The 16,020-nt window shown below is 38.0% G+C and overlaps 1 protein-coding gene across 1 annotated transcript; it reads left to right on the top strand.

The window, feature by feature from the left end:
- Nucleotides 1–18: 18 nt before the first annotated feature.
- CCDC59 (coiled-coil domain containing 59) lies at nt 19–5,944 on the top strand (the record flags this gene model as incomplete). The annotated part of the gene is made up of 4 exons (XM_083859939.1): nt 19–148; nt 1,366–1,588; nt 2,327–2,426; nt 5,085–5,944. 4 exons carry the CDS (start codon nt 19–21, stop codon nt 5,244–5,246), a joined length of 615 nt encoding a protein of 204 aa, XP_083716065.1. The 3' UTR covers nt 5,247–5,944.
- Between the last annotated feature and the right edge of the window lie 10,076 nt (nt 5,945–16,020).

The following is a 16,020-nucleotide window of genomic DNA, read 5'->3' on the forward strand; positions in this document are numbered from 1 at the left end:
CGCGGCGCCGGGAGCGCGATGGCGGCGGCGCGGGGCGAGGGGTCCGGGCCCACGGCGGGCAAGGCGGGCAAGGCGGCCCGCGGGCCCGGCCGAAAGCGGCGGTGGAGGCCCGTCCTGCTGCGCAGCGTTGTCGGCAGCGTCCAGGAGGGTGCGTCGGGGCCGCCAGGGGGCCTGAGGGGGCGCCGAAGGAGGCCCGACTCCTTGGCCCAGCCGTGAGCCGGCTCGACCCGAGCGTGCCGGCCGGGGCCAGCCCTGCCAGGCCCAGAGCGGGGCTAGGGCTGGCGGAACCCGCAGACCCGAGAGGTCGTGGCCGTGGGCTCGAGGCCGGGGTTTGCAGGGCTGGGCGGGCGCGGCCCGTGTGAGGTGGGACCTCCCGGGGCTCGGGATTGCAGCCCCTGGGCCAGGCGGCGATAGTTTTCGGGTTTAGAATTCGCTTTGAGTTTTCTCCATAGAAAGGCGTACATTTTAAAAGGAAGCTTGTTTGAGAAAAGGTTCAGATTAGTCATAGGTTGTTATGCAGATTTGAAAATGAATAGGAAAAAGAGCGTGGGCTTCAGCAGCACTTTGCTGAAGCGGCAGCTTTGGAGAAAGAATAAAAGGAAAAGTTGGAACTAATTTGACTTCACTTTAGAAACTGTTTTGTTAGTGAATATTATGAAACTCAGTAGATCTTCAGACTAATGCAATGGAAAAATAAGGTGTTAGGAAAAAAGCATGTTTAACTAGAACTTACATAAGTTTTCTTTAACGGTCAAGACGGAAACAACCAAAGTCTGAGCTTTCCTTTAAGCAGTAATCATTCTGTGATGTAGCTGTAGAAAAGCTCTTCCAGGACATGTGTAGAAAGAAAGTAATAGCAATAAAATACTATTTAAGTGAAAAGAGGTAGTGGATTATTAATGTAGAGTGATAGGATGAATTAGTGACTTTTTTCCTGCCAGCATTATTACCAGTGGTTTCTTAAGACTGCCTTTAGGAGCTTATTTTGGGATCTATTTTGATACTGCTTCAGAAGTTGTCAGAAGTAGGAGTGAATTGAAATGTTAATACATCTTTTCTCTGGATTGATAAAACATTGGCAGAGGTGTGTTAGTGGCCATTGAGTGTTGATGTTTGCAGTGCTCTCCCAGGGCTTTGGGCAGTAATCCTCAGTAATTCTGTGCAGCTGCAATGCTGAAGTAGGGAACAACCTAATAATAATAGTTTTTTCCTTGAACTTGTGATTGGTCTTTATTAAAATTGTCCCATGTAGTGGCTTTTTTCAGTTTGGGAAGAAAACAGATGGAAAGGGTCCTGACAACAGTTGAATGGTTTGGTACTATTTTAGTGCAGGGGAATTTAACTCCCTTTTCCTGCTGCTTTCAGGACGAGGATTTGCATTTCGGAGGAAACAGAAGATTGAACGACAGTACAGGAGATTATTGAAAAAGAGAAAACAAGTGCACTCACAGCAGGGTGATCAGTTTACTGAGACCTACCCAGAGCACCTGAAACATCTGTACCTCGCAGAGGAGGAAAAGCTTAAGAGGCGGCGGAGGACTCCAGATGATTCGGTGTCATCAGAAGAAAAGCTTAATAAAGCAGCAGAGTAAGTTCTCAAAGGCTCTTTAAAAAAATAATTCTTTCCATCACTAAAGAATTATTTTAGATCTTAACAGTTCACGTGGACTTTAGTGTGGTGAGTCGCTTTACTAAAAATGCCATCATGTCCTAAATATTTTTCCTGGTTGTTAGAAAAATAAATGGCAGTGTAACTAGTTTTGTACTTGAGACATGAGGTGTCATTGCACGGTATTGCCACCAGATGGAGATGAGAATAAAGCAAAAATTTTTCGGGCTTTTTCCATTCCTTTTCTAAATGTTCTTGTCTCTCTGCAGTTGCTTCCATGTGTTGGAACTAGAAAGAGAGAATGCAGCTCTAAGCTTGTATGTTCAGGTGTTCTAGCTCTGAGGAGCTGAAATGATGGGAAGTTCTGCCTACTTTTAGCTTCAGGAAATATGATCCTTGTGAAGATGCATGAAGATAGGGTGTATGCACTACTGAAAGTTGTGTGCCCTCTGGTCTTTGGTACATTTGGCATTGGAGAGGTTCAGTTGGTTGCTCATGCATGCTCTGGGGTGGTTTTGGGTATCATGTAAGAGTGGTGCAAATAATCTGTTCAGTATAGAAGGATGAGTCTTCTGAAACCTGTATTTGTAGTTGACTTCCCCGAATATTTGAGAAGCAGTGGAAGGTTGTGCTGTGATTCTGCAGTGGCTGTGGTATCTCTGAATTTGTGTGATTGATGATAATCAGTGTCTCAAGAATGTGTACTTTTTCTTTCAGGTCTGTTGTGACTCAGGAGCAGTTTAAAAACAAAACGTCCAATCAGAAGGCAAAAGAAGAGTATGAGAAAATAAAGGCTGAGCGTGCTAGAAAGAAAGAGGTAAATCTTGAACAGAGTTCTTCCTTGATTCTAAACAAAATTTAGATTAGTACCATTTCTACTTCTCAGTCTTCCATCTGAACCCAGAGAAGACCACAGGAGGTATTGGAACTCTTTCAGTCTTTTCTGACTTGATGGTGCTATTCAGGCATGCAGACATTCAAAGGACCATTCTCTTTGTTCTTACTGTTTTAATCTTGCAGTTGCCAATAGCAGGATTTTATTAGGTCAGTTGATAGATCAAGAAAAGCTTAGAGCTTGATCTGCATACCCCAGTGGATTATATTACACCTCTTAAATTTTGTAGAAGGGGAAGTAATTACAATACCATCATCTTGTGATGAAAAATGAAATATCTATCTTGTTTCTTAGGGCATTATTATAATGCAGTCTTCATTTTTACCTTTTTATGTCCTTTGACTATCAGTGACACAATTAAATGTAGTAGTATCCACAGTCAAAATTTGTAGTAATTCCCTTCATTTGAATTTAATTGGAATTATTTTACAGGACGTATTGTAATATCATTGTCAAATAGCTCACTTGAATTATTAAGTTTAAAAGTCCTTATTTAACTAGTATTTTTTTCTCCCAGGACATTGTTTGTTGCACTGTAAAATGGCACACAGTGTAACACTGTAGAATGTTTACATTTAGTACTTCCTGGTGACATACTACATTTCAGTAGCTACTGTATAAATATTAACTATATAGCTCTATAAAACATACTATTTCTTTAGTTCAGCTATATTTAGTTTTATGCAAGTTGATCTGTGATTCTGGGTGAGATACATGGTTATTCAGCTGCTGGCTGCTTTTTTTGCATATTAGCACATATTGGATTGTGTCAAAAGAAATTAATGTTATGATCAGCTTATTTAGAGAAGATGGGAACAAGCAAAACACCAGCAGGACTGCAGGGAGTTCTCTTTGAGCAGCACATAGGAGTTGCCTGAGTGCAGGTGTTGGCATTTTTAGTTTTGCTAAAGATAATTAGGCAAAACAGGAGCTAAGTGCCCCAATAACAGTAATCATTTAGGTGGAGTACTTAATGGAGCATGATGAAAAAGTAAAGTATGTACTTCACCATCATGTGTATTAGCAAACAAGGGATTTGCTGTTACTTATCTTGGGAAGAGAAATAAGCATAACAGCACAATTTTGGCCTCCTCAAAGGCCCTTTTTGGCCTGAAAAAAGCTAGGATTTACTAAAGATCAGAAAAAAAAAAAGGATCTATGTATCAACTGTCTCAGTAAGATGTATGTTCTTGCTTTGTAGTAAGCATTTGGTTGGTAGCTTAACTGGATGTTGTTTACAACAATATGCTGAACAGCAGAAAAAATATTAGATAGGAAGTGAGTTACAGGTAAGTTAGAGCTGGTGCTGCTCTGTTTTTTTTTAAAAAAGAGGGAGTAAATTGTGTTAGTCATTATGGTAAAATAAATCAAGGATTCTGCATGGAGAGAGGTTCTCTGTGCATGTTTTTGCATATGCATGTTTTTTTGATTGCTTGGGTTTTTTTTCCTGATGCCTCTTAGATTTCTGTTTAGAAATCCTTCCTTGAGTTATGTCCTGTAAATTTTATATCAGAGAGGAATTCTTAGTAATTTTTGTGTAGCACTGAAGCCACCCATGCTGTGGAAAACAAGAATATGATCCATAAATTATCATCTCTTCAGGCATTCTGCAGAAATGCTTGCCTATGTGATCAGCATGGCAGTGCATTTCAAAGAATAAACTTTATGAGAAGAAATTATCCAAATGAACTCAAGCAGTCTTTCAGTCTGATTTGTGATGTCTGGCATATTTTGGTAGGACACAATAAAAGTGAAGTAAGCTGTTTATCTGGCTTGTGGATGTTTGCCCAAATTACTGAGTAAAATTACAACACCAGAGGGTGTGAGATATTGGATAAAATCTGAACACAACATTGTGGTGATTATCTATATAGTGTTGAGAGTCCATCCATATATAGTTAACACTCCATTAGTAGTTTTGTTGCATGTGTGCTTCATAGGAGGTTTTACAGGAGAAAATTTGATTAGGGTTTGTTGTTTTGTTCCATCTCTTAAAAGTAAAGGCAGCAGTCTGTGTTGCTTGAAAGAGGACAGGTCACTAGTAGTTTGGTCTGGATTACTTTTCCCTGGATAATGCTGTCCTAGGATCACAAACCTGCCTAACTCATGGTCCAGATATGTCCCATATCTATCAGCCTATCCCATGCAGAGGTGTCCAATATCCTAGCACGTCTGGATTGACAGGATATTCACATGGGAGCTGCTGTATCACCTTTTTCTTTCTTGCACTTAAGGGGACAAAGTGGGGAATTTTTTTGCCAGTTTGTCATTTAAGGAGGGTAGTCAAGGCACATTTCACAGAAAGGAAGTGGTATACATTGCAGCAGCAAACCTTACTGTAGGATGTTCTGCTGAAGAAAACTTGGCTTTTCTCTTGAAGCTTGAGGCTGTATGATTTGCTTTAGTTGCAGTATGTGCTGAAAGAACTGATTCAACTTGAAAGAAATGGTGTTTCTATTGGCAGTACAGTAGCTAATTGCCAGTATCTATACAAAAGTGAACTTTATTGCTTATCGATAGCTTTGCAGTCTCAGAAGGTTTGTAATTGTTTCACAATCTTACCTATTTATTTAATTTCAGGAAGCAGAAAAAAGAAAACAACAAAGAGAAGAAGTTCAACGTTCGTACAAGAAAAAGAAAATGGAAGCTTATAAAATACTGAGTAAGAAGACAAAGAAAGGACAGCCAAATCTAAATTTACAAGTAGAATTTCTTCTTCAGAAAATACAGCAAAATACATAACCCCTACATATATTTAAGTTAGCTGTGAACATTTTATTAAATTACTTTTAATAAATAATGTCTTTTTGCATTTGTATTACTTTTGTTATTGCCTTGATTTATCTCATCAGTCCATTCAGAATATATCAGTAATGACACATTCACCCTGAAAATACGTATTCTGTGCTGAGAGTGAAAGGATCTGGTACCTTGAAAATAAATGGTCTGTATTTCAAAACTTAAATTCTATTAGCTGTGTGACATCTTGAATTCAAAATAATAGGCTGTAGCACCATCTGACCATAAATCTAATATTTCCTCCAACTGTGACTCCTAAAATTGCACTCACTTGGGAGGATTAAAATGATGCATGTGACGTATCTGATATCTCAAGAGTTGCCAGTTCTAGGAGCATGTTTTGTGTGCTCTTAGATAGGTTTGGCACATGAAAACAAAGTACATATACTATACTTGGATGGCTATTATTTGTTCTCCACAAAGAATAAAACTTGCCAAAGCTCCAAAAGTGGCTGGGCAAAGATCTTGACAAAATAATTGTTGACCCATTTATAAAGCTTCTTTGTAACTTCTAACATGTGAATTGCTCTACCTTTTATGTATAGCTTTGTAATGAAATTTGTTTTCTTCTATGTAGCTTTTAATTAATAGCAATTTGGATCAATATTTTCAAGTCTGGATTTATGTATTTTCTCCAAAAGAGAGGTTATCCCCACATTTTTTCAATATCTTGCCGTCAACCCAGTTGACAAAACGCATTTGTCAGTTGAGAAACTACAGTTGAGGATCCCTCTTCGTGGATTAAAGGAAAAGAAATTAAAAACTAAGCTTACCATGTTTTAGAAATCTGTTCAATCCACTCTTGCTCACTAGAAAATGTTTGCTGGTTTTGGCTGGGGTAGAGTTAATTGTCTTCACAGTGGCTGGTACAGGGCTGTGTTTTGGATTTGTGCTGAACACAGACAAGGTTGATAGTGGAAGTTTTTGTTATTGCTGAGTAGGGCTTACACAGAGCCAAGGCCTTTTTTCCATGCTCCCACGCAGGCATGGGGCTTTAGGGTGCCTGGGAGGTTGGGAGGAGACACAACCAGGACAGCTGACCAAAGGGGTATTGCCATGGAGGGAAAGGTATTCTGAGACTCAGAAAGCAGTGAGTAAATGTGACAGTGATTTCTCTCTTTCACCCTAAATTTTATTTTTTAGTTGAATAGTAATGATTTAGTACAAGGTAGGTTATGTTTTTTTCATTTTTTCCTTTTTTTTTTTCTCACTTCCATTTTCCTTTTTTCTTCTTTTTCCTTCTGTGATAGAATAAAGTACGAGGACTTGAACTGCCAATGGCAGATGGAAAGTACATGATCTACAGTTGCTGATGTGTCACTTGAGTCTAAAAGTCAAATGCTGGCATAAAGTTGAAAATAATTTCTATTTTCAGTGCTTTAAAAAATTAAAACTACTGTAATACACTGGATATTTTCAGTTAGTCCTCAACACAAATCAGTTACCCATTGCTTAGATTACTTTAAGAATACTCAGGTGGTGAAAAATATGGGAGAATGATAATGCTAGATTATGAAAAAACTTAATTTTTTATCATTCAGTTAATATTTACATTCAATTTATTGTCCAGTTAAGTTAGAGCAAATACAATGTAGAATAAATAAATAAATAAATAAATACACTTCTTTTTGTTGTGGTTTGAAAGCAAAACGAGTGAGAGGCTCCAAGTCAGAGATACAATTTAATAAGAAGAAAGGTAAAAAGGTAAAAAATAAAATAAATGCAATAACACAAACGATCACTGACAGAGTCAGAATACAACCTGAGCAGGATGGTGGAAGCAGTCCAGATGAGGTGCTCTTCCTGAAGGAGTGATCCTGTAGAAAGGTCTGGTAGCTCTGGTCCTCTGGGAATCCAGTAGGTAAGGGCTGCTTGTACTGTCCCAAACCCCAGATTATATCCAGGTGAGAATGCTTGGCTCCTCCCCCTGGGTGGAGCATTTTACAATGGGATGATGAGTTGTGAAGTGGGTCCTTGATGGCCCATTAAACAGAGATAACTCCTGGAGGGACTTACCTGTGAGTCATGGGCAAGGCATTGATGGGCCATTAGCAGAAGACAGCCCAACACTAGAGCACTGCCCCACTTGGTTTCAACAGTTCATGAAGATGGTGGTAGAATAAATACTTTGTGTACATCCTACCTTACAACCCAGGACACTTTAAAAAAACAGAATCCTAATTTACATAACAATTTTTGATTTTTTTTTCTCATTTTCAAGGACCACTTGTAGATTTGTTTATAAAAGTATCCACCAGAATAGTCAGGCTGCTGCTGTTGAAGTGCTTGTTCCCCAAAAGTTCCATGTGCTAATTGAGTGTTTATATTAAACAGTCTTCAGGCTGATATACTTCATGCTTCCTACCTACACCAGTTTTGGGTTGCTCACTGGTTACAGGACTGTTGTATTTCAGTTGAGAATTTTCCAGGGAGGAATGGAAGAAGCTGCTCTCCACAGATTGCCATCCTGTTGATAGGAAGTTCATCTGGTTTCAGCATGTAGGATTAGCTGTGCTTGTATGAACTCTGCTTTTGGTGTGCACACAGTATATCTGATCTGGCCAAGACTCATCAGAATTATTGCAGGAAGCTGATCTGCACAGATACTGAGCATTTGAAGCTTCTAGAAATTTTACAACATTTACATACAATCCACAAAACCATCTTTCTCAGCATCCCTGAATGTTGGCAACACAACATCCAAATCTGCATCCACACTACTGCATATTCAACAGTTATGTGAAAACTTTTGGTCATCAAACTTCATCAGACAATGTTCTTAGATACAAAAAGTCCACTAACACCAAATATTTAATAACCCTATTTGTTAATAAATTAAAGCCAACCTTATTTTTTATAAATGTAGTTCCCTTTGCTTTGGTGTTGCTTTTCAGTCTGCATCTTATTTCCTGATGATAATTAAAAATCCCCCAGCATTCTGCACTTAAAATCAAGGAGCATATATCTGCTGGAGGCAGATCTCCTCACTCTATAAAGATGTAATATGTTATATTTTGTATTCCACTGTCATCATTAACTTGATATTTTGTCATCTCAGAGAAATATGTTAACATAATTGCTTGTGAATACAGCACATACATTTAATTATCCACAGTGCAGACAATGCAGTTAAAGCTTTTTTAATGATTTTTGATTTCTCAAAATGGTCCATTCTGTACAAATTATATCTATAAAAAGCATTAATTCATGCTGTGTCAACATTTTTACTGATATTAATAATTTTGTCTCTTATTTAATGTTGGTGGGGTTTTATATTTTGTTCATTTTGGATAATGTAAATAATGCTGTTATCTTCAGTTGAAAATGGTGTTTGAATTTAATGAGTTGGACAGGGCTCCTTTTAAAGTAATCTGGTATCCATTAAAATACATTTAGTGGTTGATAAACCAACAGACATTAAAATATCAATGTATTTGAGGTGTGTTTTGTGCAATTATTGTGTGGTGTCAATATGTTGAATTGCACTGCAGGTCTGAAAACACAGAACTAGTTAATATGCACTGTGCTCAAGATTAAAAAAAAAAGGCTTGTAATTTACTCACCCATATCTTCACATACTTACCTGTAGACACGGGTTGATTTTCAGGCAATATCTTAAGATAATCACTTTTTATTTTAAAATGGTGTCTTGTTGTCCAGGTGGTAGTGATTACTGTTGTCAATGTTACTTTAAAACCAGTCTTATATATATATATGCAATTTTTTTTTGTAATTTCAGTTGCTGAACATTCAACCATATGAGCTGCTGCTCCTTGATCATACAGTACTCGGCTCCGAAGGCAGTGAAGGTATGGTGATAAATTGCCTTTGCACTTGGAGCAATAGATCATGCCAACACTTACAAACGTTTTGTATTTAACAAATATTTTCTTTGAGAGTGCAGAAAGGGTACAAAACACAGTTACAACATACACAGGATCACATTCTGCATCGTATTTTGTATTAGGGCAAGTTCTCTAACTTTCAGTTGTATAAATGGGGGCAGGGCAGCTCTTCCAGCCCACATCCTCACTTCCTTTATCTGTTCAGAAGCAGCACACCGGGAATGGGCGGCACCTCCAATTGCTGGGGTTTAGGCATATTCTTGATGTTAATCAGATAAAGTAAGAGAAACAAAAAGGAAAAATAAAAAGCTACCTCGTTGTTCCTCTAACCTCTTATCTTGTTCGTTTGGATTTTTTCCTTAAGCTGCAACCTAAGTCTTATTAATTTCTGGCAGAGTAGTCCTTTTTTTTTTTTTTTTTTTTTTTTTTTTTTTACAAGAAGAACCAGTAGAGGATCTGGGGAATTACAGGTCTCAGAGTTTGACCTCAATGCCAGGGAAGGTTATGGAGCAGATTATCCTGATTGCCATCACACATCAGGTGCAGGACAACCAAGAGATAAGGCCCAGCCAGCATGGGAGTATGAGAAGCAGATGTTGCTTGACCAACCTAATCTCACTCTGTGTTAAGGTGATGTGCTTATTGGATAAGGGAAAAAGTGTAGAAATTAACCACCTCAACTTCAGAAAAGCTTTTAGAAGCAAAGCCTTTGACACTCTTTCAGGAGAGACCTTATTGCCTGAAAGGGGGCTGTATTCAGATGGGGGTCAGCCTCTTCCCCCAGGTAACGAGCGACAGGACAAGAGGAAATCGTGTTTCAAGTTGCACTAGGAAAGGTTTAGACTGGATATTAGGAAATATTTCTACACCATTTTTTTCATGAAAGTTTTAAATTCCAAGTAAGTTCTGAATATTGTTCATACCTTCAGCATTCACAACTGAAGAAAGCCTAAGGATTTTAATTAGAAGATGGACCTACATTTAATACTCTGTATATAATGCAAATGAATATTGTTTGCCCAATTTCTTGATTCTGAAATGTACAGGTATTCTAGAAAAGTAATATATGGTCATAATTTTCTCACTAAGACAATTTTAAAATATTGTCAACTTTCTGAAGATTCTTGGGTTGTATTGTAAACTCATTTAAAATAAGTAATTACCTTCCTTGGATTTGGATTCACAAACCAAAAACATTGGTATGGTGAAGTTTGGATGTTTACTATTTAAGGAAAACCTTCTAACGGAAAACCAAAAAAAGAGGAAAAAAACAGATCAGAAGTGAGCTTAACCTGAAACTGTAATGTGTAGGTAAGACTCTTTCCATTTCCCTAGAATGTCATTTGGCAAATGTGAAATTAAGCTATCTCAGACCTTTAGCAGCTGTAAAAAATCCACATTATGAAACAACAAAAAACAACATCACCCCCCCACACACCCCCACCCTGCTCGCCAAAAAAGCAGGAATAGCTAGAAGCATCTCTATCTTGTCAGTTTGTATTAGGTATCTCTCAAAACAGTGCAGTCTCCTAGAAAATTATGAACTGGATACAGAAATGATTCTTTGACCTGTGGTATAAGAAATGTAAGAACAGAAGATTACTGTATGACTTCTTTACAGTTTGAATTATTATCTAATATGTTTGGGCTATTATTCCTACTCCACCAAAATCTAATTTGTACTGAATGAAGACTGCAGATTTTCTCATCTGTTAGTAGTTGCAGATGAATTACAGACTGAAAAGCTTTTTATTACCCTTTAATTTCATTGTCTTTTAGTTTCAGTTCTATGGTAGCAGTAATAAATGTAAACAGATCATTGCAGAGAGTAGTAGAGCTATTGTATGGCAAAGAGGTTTATTCTGGAGTGGTTTTGGTATTACATGTAAGGAAGACATCATCATTGAAATGGTGGAGGATCAGAAAAGGGTATTTTTTATTTCTCAGTGGAATGGAGAAATGGATCTTGTTCTTCTTCCTGGTTTGGCATAAAAGTGGTTCCCTAAACTGTGTTTTCTTCTTCGATTTCTTAAATGTGCACTTCCTGGTAAGTTTATATTTTTTAATGTATAGTGACATACCACAGTTTAGTTGGAGGCCTGACAGAAAAGAAAGGAATGGAAAGCAAAGGCAGTTGGAGAACTGGTAACAACCATGTGTTTCTTAATGTAAATGATACTCAGCATATATGAACCACTGTTTAACAAAACCAATGCATGTATCTGAAATACCCTATGTAACTTAACAGAGAAGTTGACATCTACAGAACTCATTTTGTTATAAGCTCTTTAGGATATATATCCAGGATAGTTCTCTCAGTTTAAGGTAGGAGTACCATTGCAAGTCAATAAATAATCTCAACTGGAAAGAAAAAAAAAAGGTAGAAAATACTTTTCCTTAGTTTTAGGATGGAAAAGAAGTACTAGGAAGTAAGGGGTTATTTATAATCACAAGCCAGTGCTGTTTCATATTTATTTTTAAAATAAAAACTAATTTCAGATTTTTAGATTAAAAAAGACCCATTCTGACATTCAAGTTTTTGTCTGGTGCCAACTGGATTTGGATGCTTGCCAATTACCATTTCTACAGAAATGGCAAAAATATTATGGAAAATATTCTTTCTAAAGATCTCACATTTGTAGTTGTGTAGCTGTAGAAGGTAATTTCAAATACGTGTCTACATTTCAGCTGAAGCATTCTACAGAAGAGATGTAAAGAAATAATTCACACCACCAATGCTTCTGCTGGTACTGTGTGTGTGCATGCACTTCTTAGGGTCTCTTTTTGGTTTTGGTCAAGAAACGCCCACTGGGTGGAGACATGGAGCTGAATTTCATCAGGATACAGCAATTTGTAGATTAATAAATGTAAAAAAAGGAAGAGACATTAAGAACAAAACCCAGCAGCCCTGTTTAATGAAGTCTTTAAGATTTGCTAGCTATTTGAAGTTATGCACATCTCCTTAAAACCTCCTGATTATAATTTAGAATGATGTCTGCATTGGAGAATCAATGGTTTTGTTTTTTTTTTTAATTGCTCAGATGTATTACTTACTTTTAATTTTACGCGGTTCTCTTAAAATTTTGGCCATATCCTGCCAGTTACACAAACAATATTGTAACAGTTGCATATGTATTTATCCTTCCTGAACTATTTAGAAGGAATCCCGAAGTCTTGCAGTATAGAATCTGCTTCAGTAATTTTTTGCCTCTTCTGAGAGCTAATTGCCAGTTTATCAACATTTTTCTCTTAATAGGGGCACAAAAGCCGAGCAAGGCTAACTGTTCTATGAGCCATTGTGCATTGCTCAACACTGTATATAATGTACATTATATAATGTGGTTTTCTACTACTTTATACTCTTATCCAATGCTAAGTAAGAGTCACAATCCCTCATTTCTCACTTGCTACCTCGGTAATAGCATCAGTGAACAACCCTTCTTACAACAGAAACTAATCACAATTCCACAGCTTCCCTGGGCTCAGCTTTCTCCTGCAGGTGCTGCCAGCTGCGGCTGAGCATTGTGGTGGCTCCAGTGTCACAGGCAGCTCAAATACTTTCAGCCATGTGAGCCCCTGCTTTAGGGGACCAATCCAAAATGCCACAGGGGATGCGCCTGCAACCTCTGCAGGGATTCTGCTGGAGGAGTTGCTTCAGCAGGGTCAGTTCAGCAGACAGAATTGGGAGCAAAGGGCCAAAAGGAGATTATTGACATCCATTTCATGCCTACATAGGCATTCTTAATGGAGCACTGTGAGGTGCTGGGATTTGATAATCTTTGCCTAATCTGTTTTTCCTGGCCTTGGACACAGTTTCAGCTCAGGACCTCTATCTGTCAGCTGTAATGGTGGTGACATCTGTCATTGACTGTTCTTCTGTGGATGTCTCTCAAAGCAACTTTATACAAAGTCTTTTCTGCAGAACTGTGTGGGAAGAAAAAACAAAGTGAAATGAGACCTAGTTAGAGTTTTGACAAATATCCACATAGTCAGTTCTAGTTAGTGGAGGCACAAGTACCACAAGGTCAGACTTTGTAATTTAGTCTATTGATGTCTACTCTGTGCTCTTGGTTCCCGGGAAATGCTTGTAGAGTCTCCAGAGGAATTGCAATTACTAAGAGGAGTCTTGGCAAATATTGACCCATCTGTGAGACAAGTACGTGCCCCAAGGCCAACCCATGTGACTGTTGAGCTTCTGCAATGCTGTTATGCTCCCTTTTGGGCTGGTTCACCTGGCCATCTTCATCCAGGCATAAAGACAGCCTGAGGTCAGGAGAGATGCACCTGCACTTTTTAAAAGTAAAAACCCAAGGATTTATTATTTAACATAAAAGAGATAGCTAGGAACAAGCTGTTAGTCTAAACGACAGTGCGCCCACAACTTCTGGTGTGAAAACCCTTGGCGGACAGTGTGGAATCAGTCAGAAGGAGGAAGGGTTGGACACCACCACATATCTTCACTGTTTCAGTGTGCTATCTGCTACCAGCAGCATCAACACTGACAACACTGCTAGTTTGACCCAATGCTTCACAACTCATTCTGAACTAAACAGACCATCCCAGCTGACCTCCCTGCTGTTTTCCCATCAGGTCTTTTCATATATTCATTATGGTATTTTCTCTCTTGTATATTTAAGCTACTAGAGATATCATATCAATAATACCACGCCTCAATGAGACTTTGTTTCTTCTGTCACTTTACAGACCTTCTCACAGCACTTTAATGGAATTCTGAGCCCAGGTTACTCTTGTGTCACGTGAGACCTGAGTCTTGGAAGACCAGTCCACTGGGCAGAGCAAGGGCAGCCTTCATGTGGGGTTACAGAAGGAAGCTTTCAGCCTATGCACTGACCCAAGGATAGGTGGGCAGGAGTTCCTTCCTCAGGAGAATTGAATTCCAGGATTACTGGTTCTGTTGCTTTTCACAATGCAGTGTAAATAACAACCATGGAAGCAGTGTTTTCATACAGTTCAGGAGTGGATGATATGATGTGGTGCCAGGTTCTTCTAACCCAGGCCCAGGACTCCCATTTGTCCTTGCCCCTATTTGCCTGTTCCTCTGCCCTGCCTAGGTCTGAATCTGCCTTTGAGTGTGACAATTGGTATCCCCAGTTTTGTGCCCAGGTCACTAATAAATATGTCAGACAAGACCAGACAGACCCTTGTGCTATTCCACTTGTCAGTGGCTCCAAGTAGCAACCTATGACTCTCTGAGTGCAGTCACCCAGTAAGTTCTTACCCATCTTGTAACCTGTTAACTATATTCTTTTTTAAAATGGTAAATACACAATGTGTATCTGATTTTCCTTTTTTTCCAAGTAGCAAGTAGAAATATTTATTGAAAATTTAGGCCATTTATGATTTTTTAAATCAGTTTTTTTACCGAAATAGTATTGATAGAATTCTTTCTGTCCTAAATAGAGCTTAAATTAGCTTTATTTTCTTTACTGTCTGCTATGGAGTTCCCTTGTTATCTTTTAATTTCCCCTATTGATTTTCTACAATTTCTTATTGATATTCATTTAGCTATCCTTTGTTTCTGCTCTCTTGAACATAAAAATAATTTTTAAAAATTAATTTGTGCAACTCTGTGATGAATATATGTAATAAAAATGAAAATGTAGAAGTACTAATTTATGTGCATAAATTCAGCTCATTTAGTATTATTTAAAAAATGAGCATCATAAAAGAGGCAGTGATACTCCACATAAAAATAGCAATAGCTGTTATATTCGTAATGCCTAACCATCCTGAAGTACAAGAATATTTTCACAAGTATTTTATCCTGTTTTCTAAAATAATCTATATAATCTTGTATGTATAGCTTTTGAGGGGGAAAAAAGAAGCCTTTACACTGAAGATTTTAAACCCAATGTTATCAGCTGTACCAAGATTATTCTAAAAGTCTTATTTAATTATTTAGAAAAAAACTTCATTCGGCTCAGTAATAGTTGGTCCTATCCTTCATCCTGACAGATGATGAGTTATCTCACAGCATTATAAATTTTTGTAGCTAAGTTCCAGTGACCATGTCTTGATTATATTTCAATTATACTTTGTTATGTGCAAATTACATACAGGGGAATAATACTTGAAAAAAATACTGACCCTGGCATACACTTCAGTGCAGATATCTCTTCATTCTAGCAAATAAAACAATGTTATTACAATATTAAGTTGTAAAGTAGCTTCTTTATGACTTTGCATACTTTTATCTGGTAGATTTATGATGAACTAAGCCAATCCAAAAATTTACAAGAGAAAGTACCCTTGTGCATTTATGCAGATTTTATCCTGTTATTCTCCTAACACTAAATGTGTAGTATATAAAAGCTGTGACAACTTAAAATTTTGATTTTTCTTATGAGTTTCATGGGTAAATGGATGTTTTCCAAGTGAAATAATCACAGAGAGCTTGTTTACATAATAAGATTGACAAACACCTCAGTACAATTACTCACATGCTGTGAAAAAATTCCTGGGGAAAAGCATAACTGAAGGGATTACTTTGTTTACTGGAGCTCTTGCAGTATTCTAACAACATAGTGTATGTACAAGAGGGAATGTTTTATGTAACAATAAGTGCTTGTTAAATGCTAGGTTTTGTTCCAGATGGCTTTTGGAAGCACAGTCCTGATAGACCATTGAATTTGAAATCTACAGATTGAGGTTTCCTTGATACCCACTCAGGATAATTGTGCTGGGTAATAATTGTGGTTGGAATCTGTAAGTAGAGCCATACCTGAGGAAGGAAAGCAGCAATTCATGCAGAGCTGGAGTGAAGCAGGGTGAGAATGGCACACCCGCCCAGTCAGTGTAGTGTCTGTCATGTGAAGCTTCAAGAGTCTGATCAGTTAGAACAGAGGACAGGC

Source organism: Zosterops lateralis, assembly GCF_965231275.1.
Source record: "Zosterops lateralis genome assembly, chromosome: 4".
In the NCBI taxonomy this organism is placed as follows: domain Eukaryota; kingdom Metazoa; phylum Chordata; class Aves; order Passeriformes; family Zosteropidae; genus Zosterops; species Zosterops lateralis.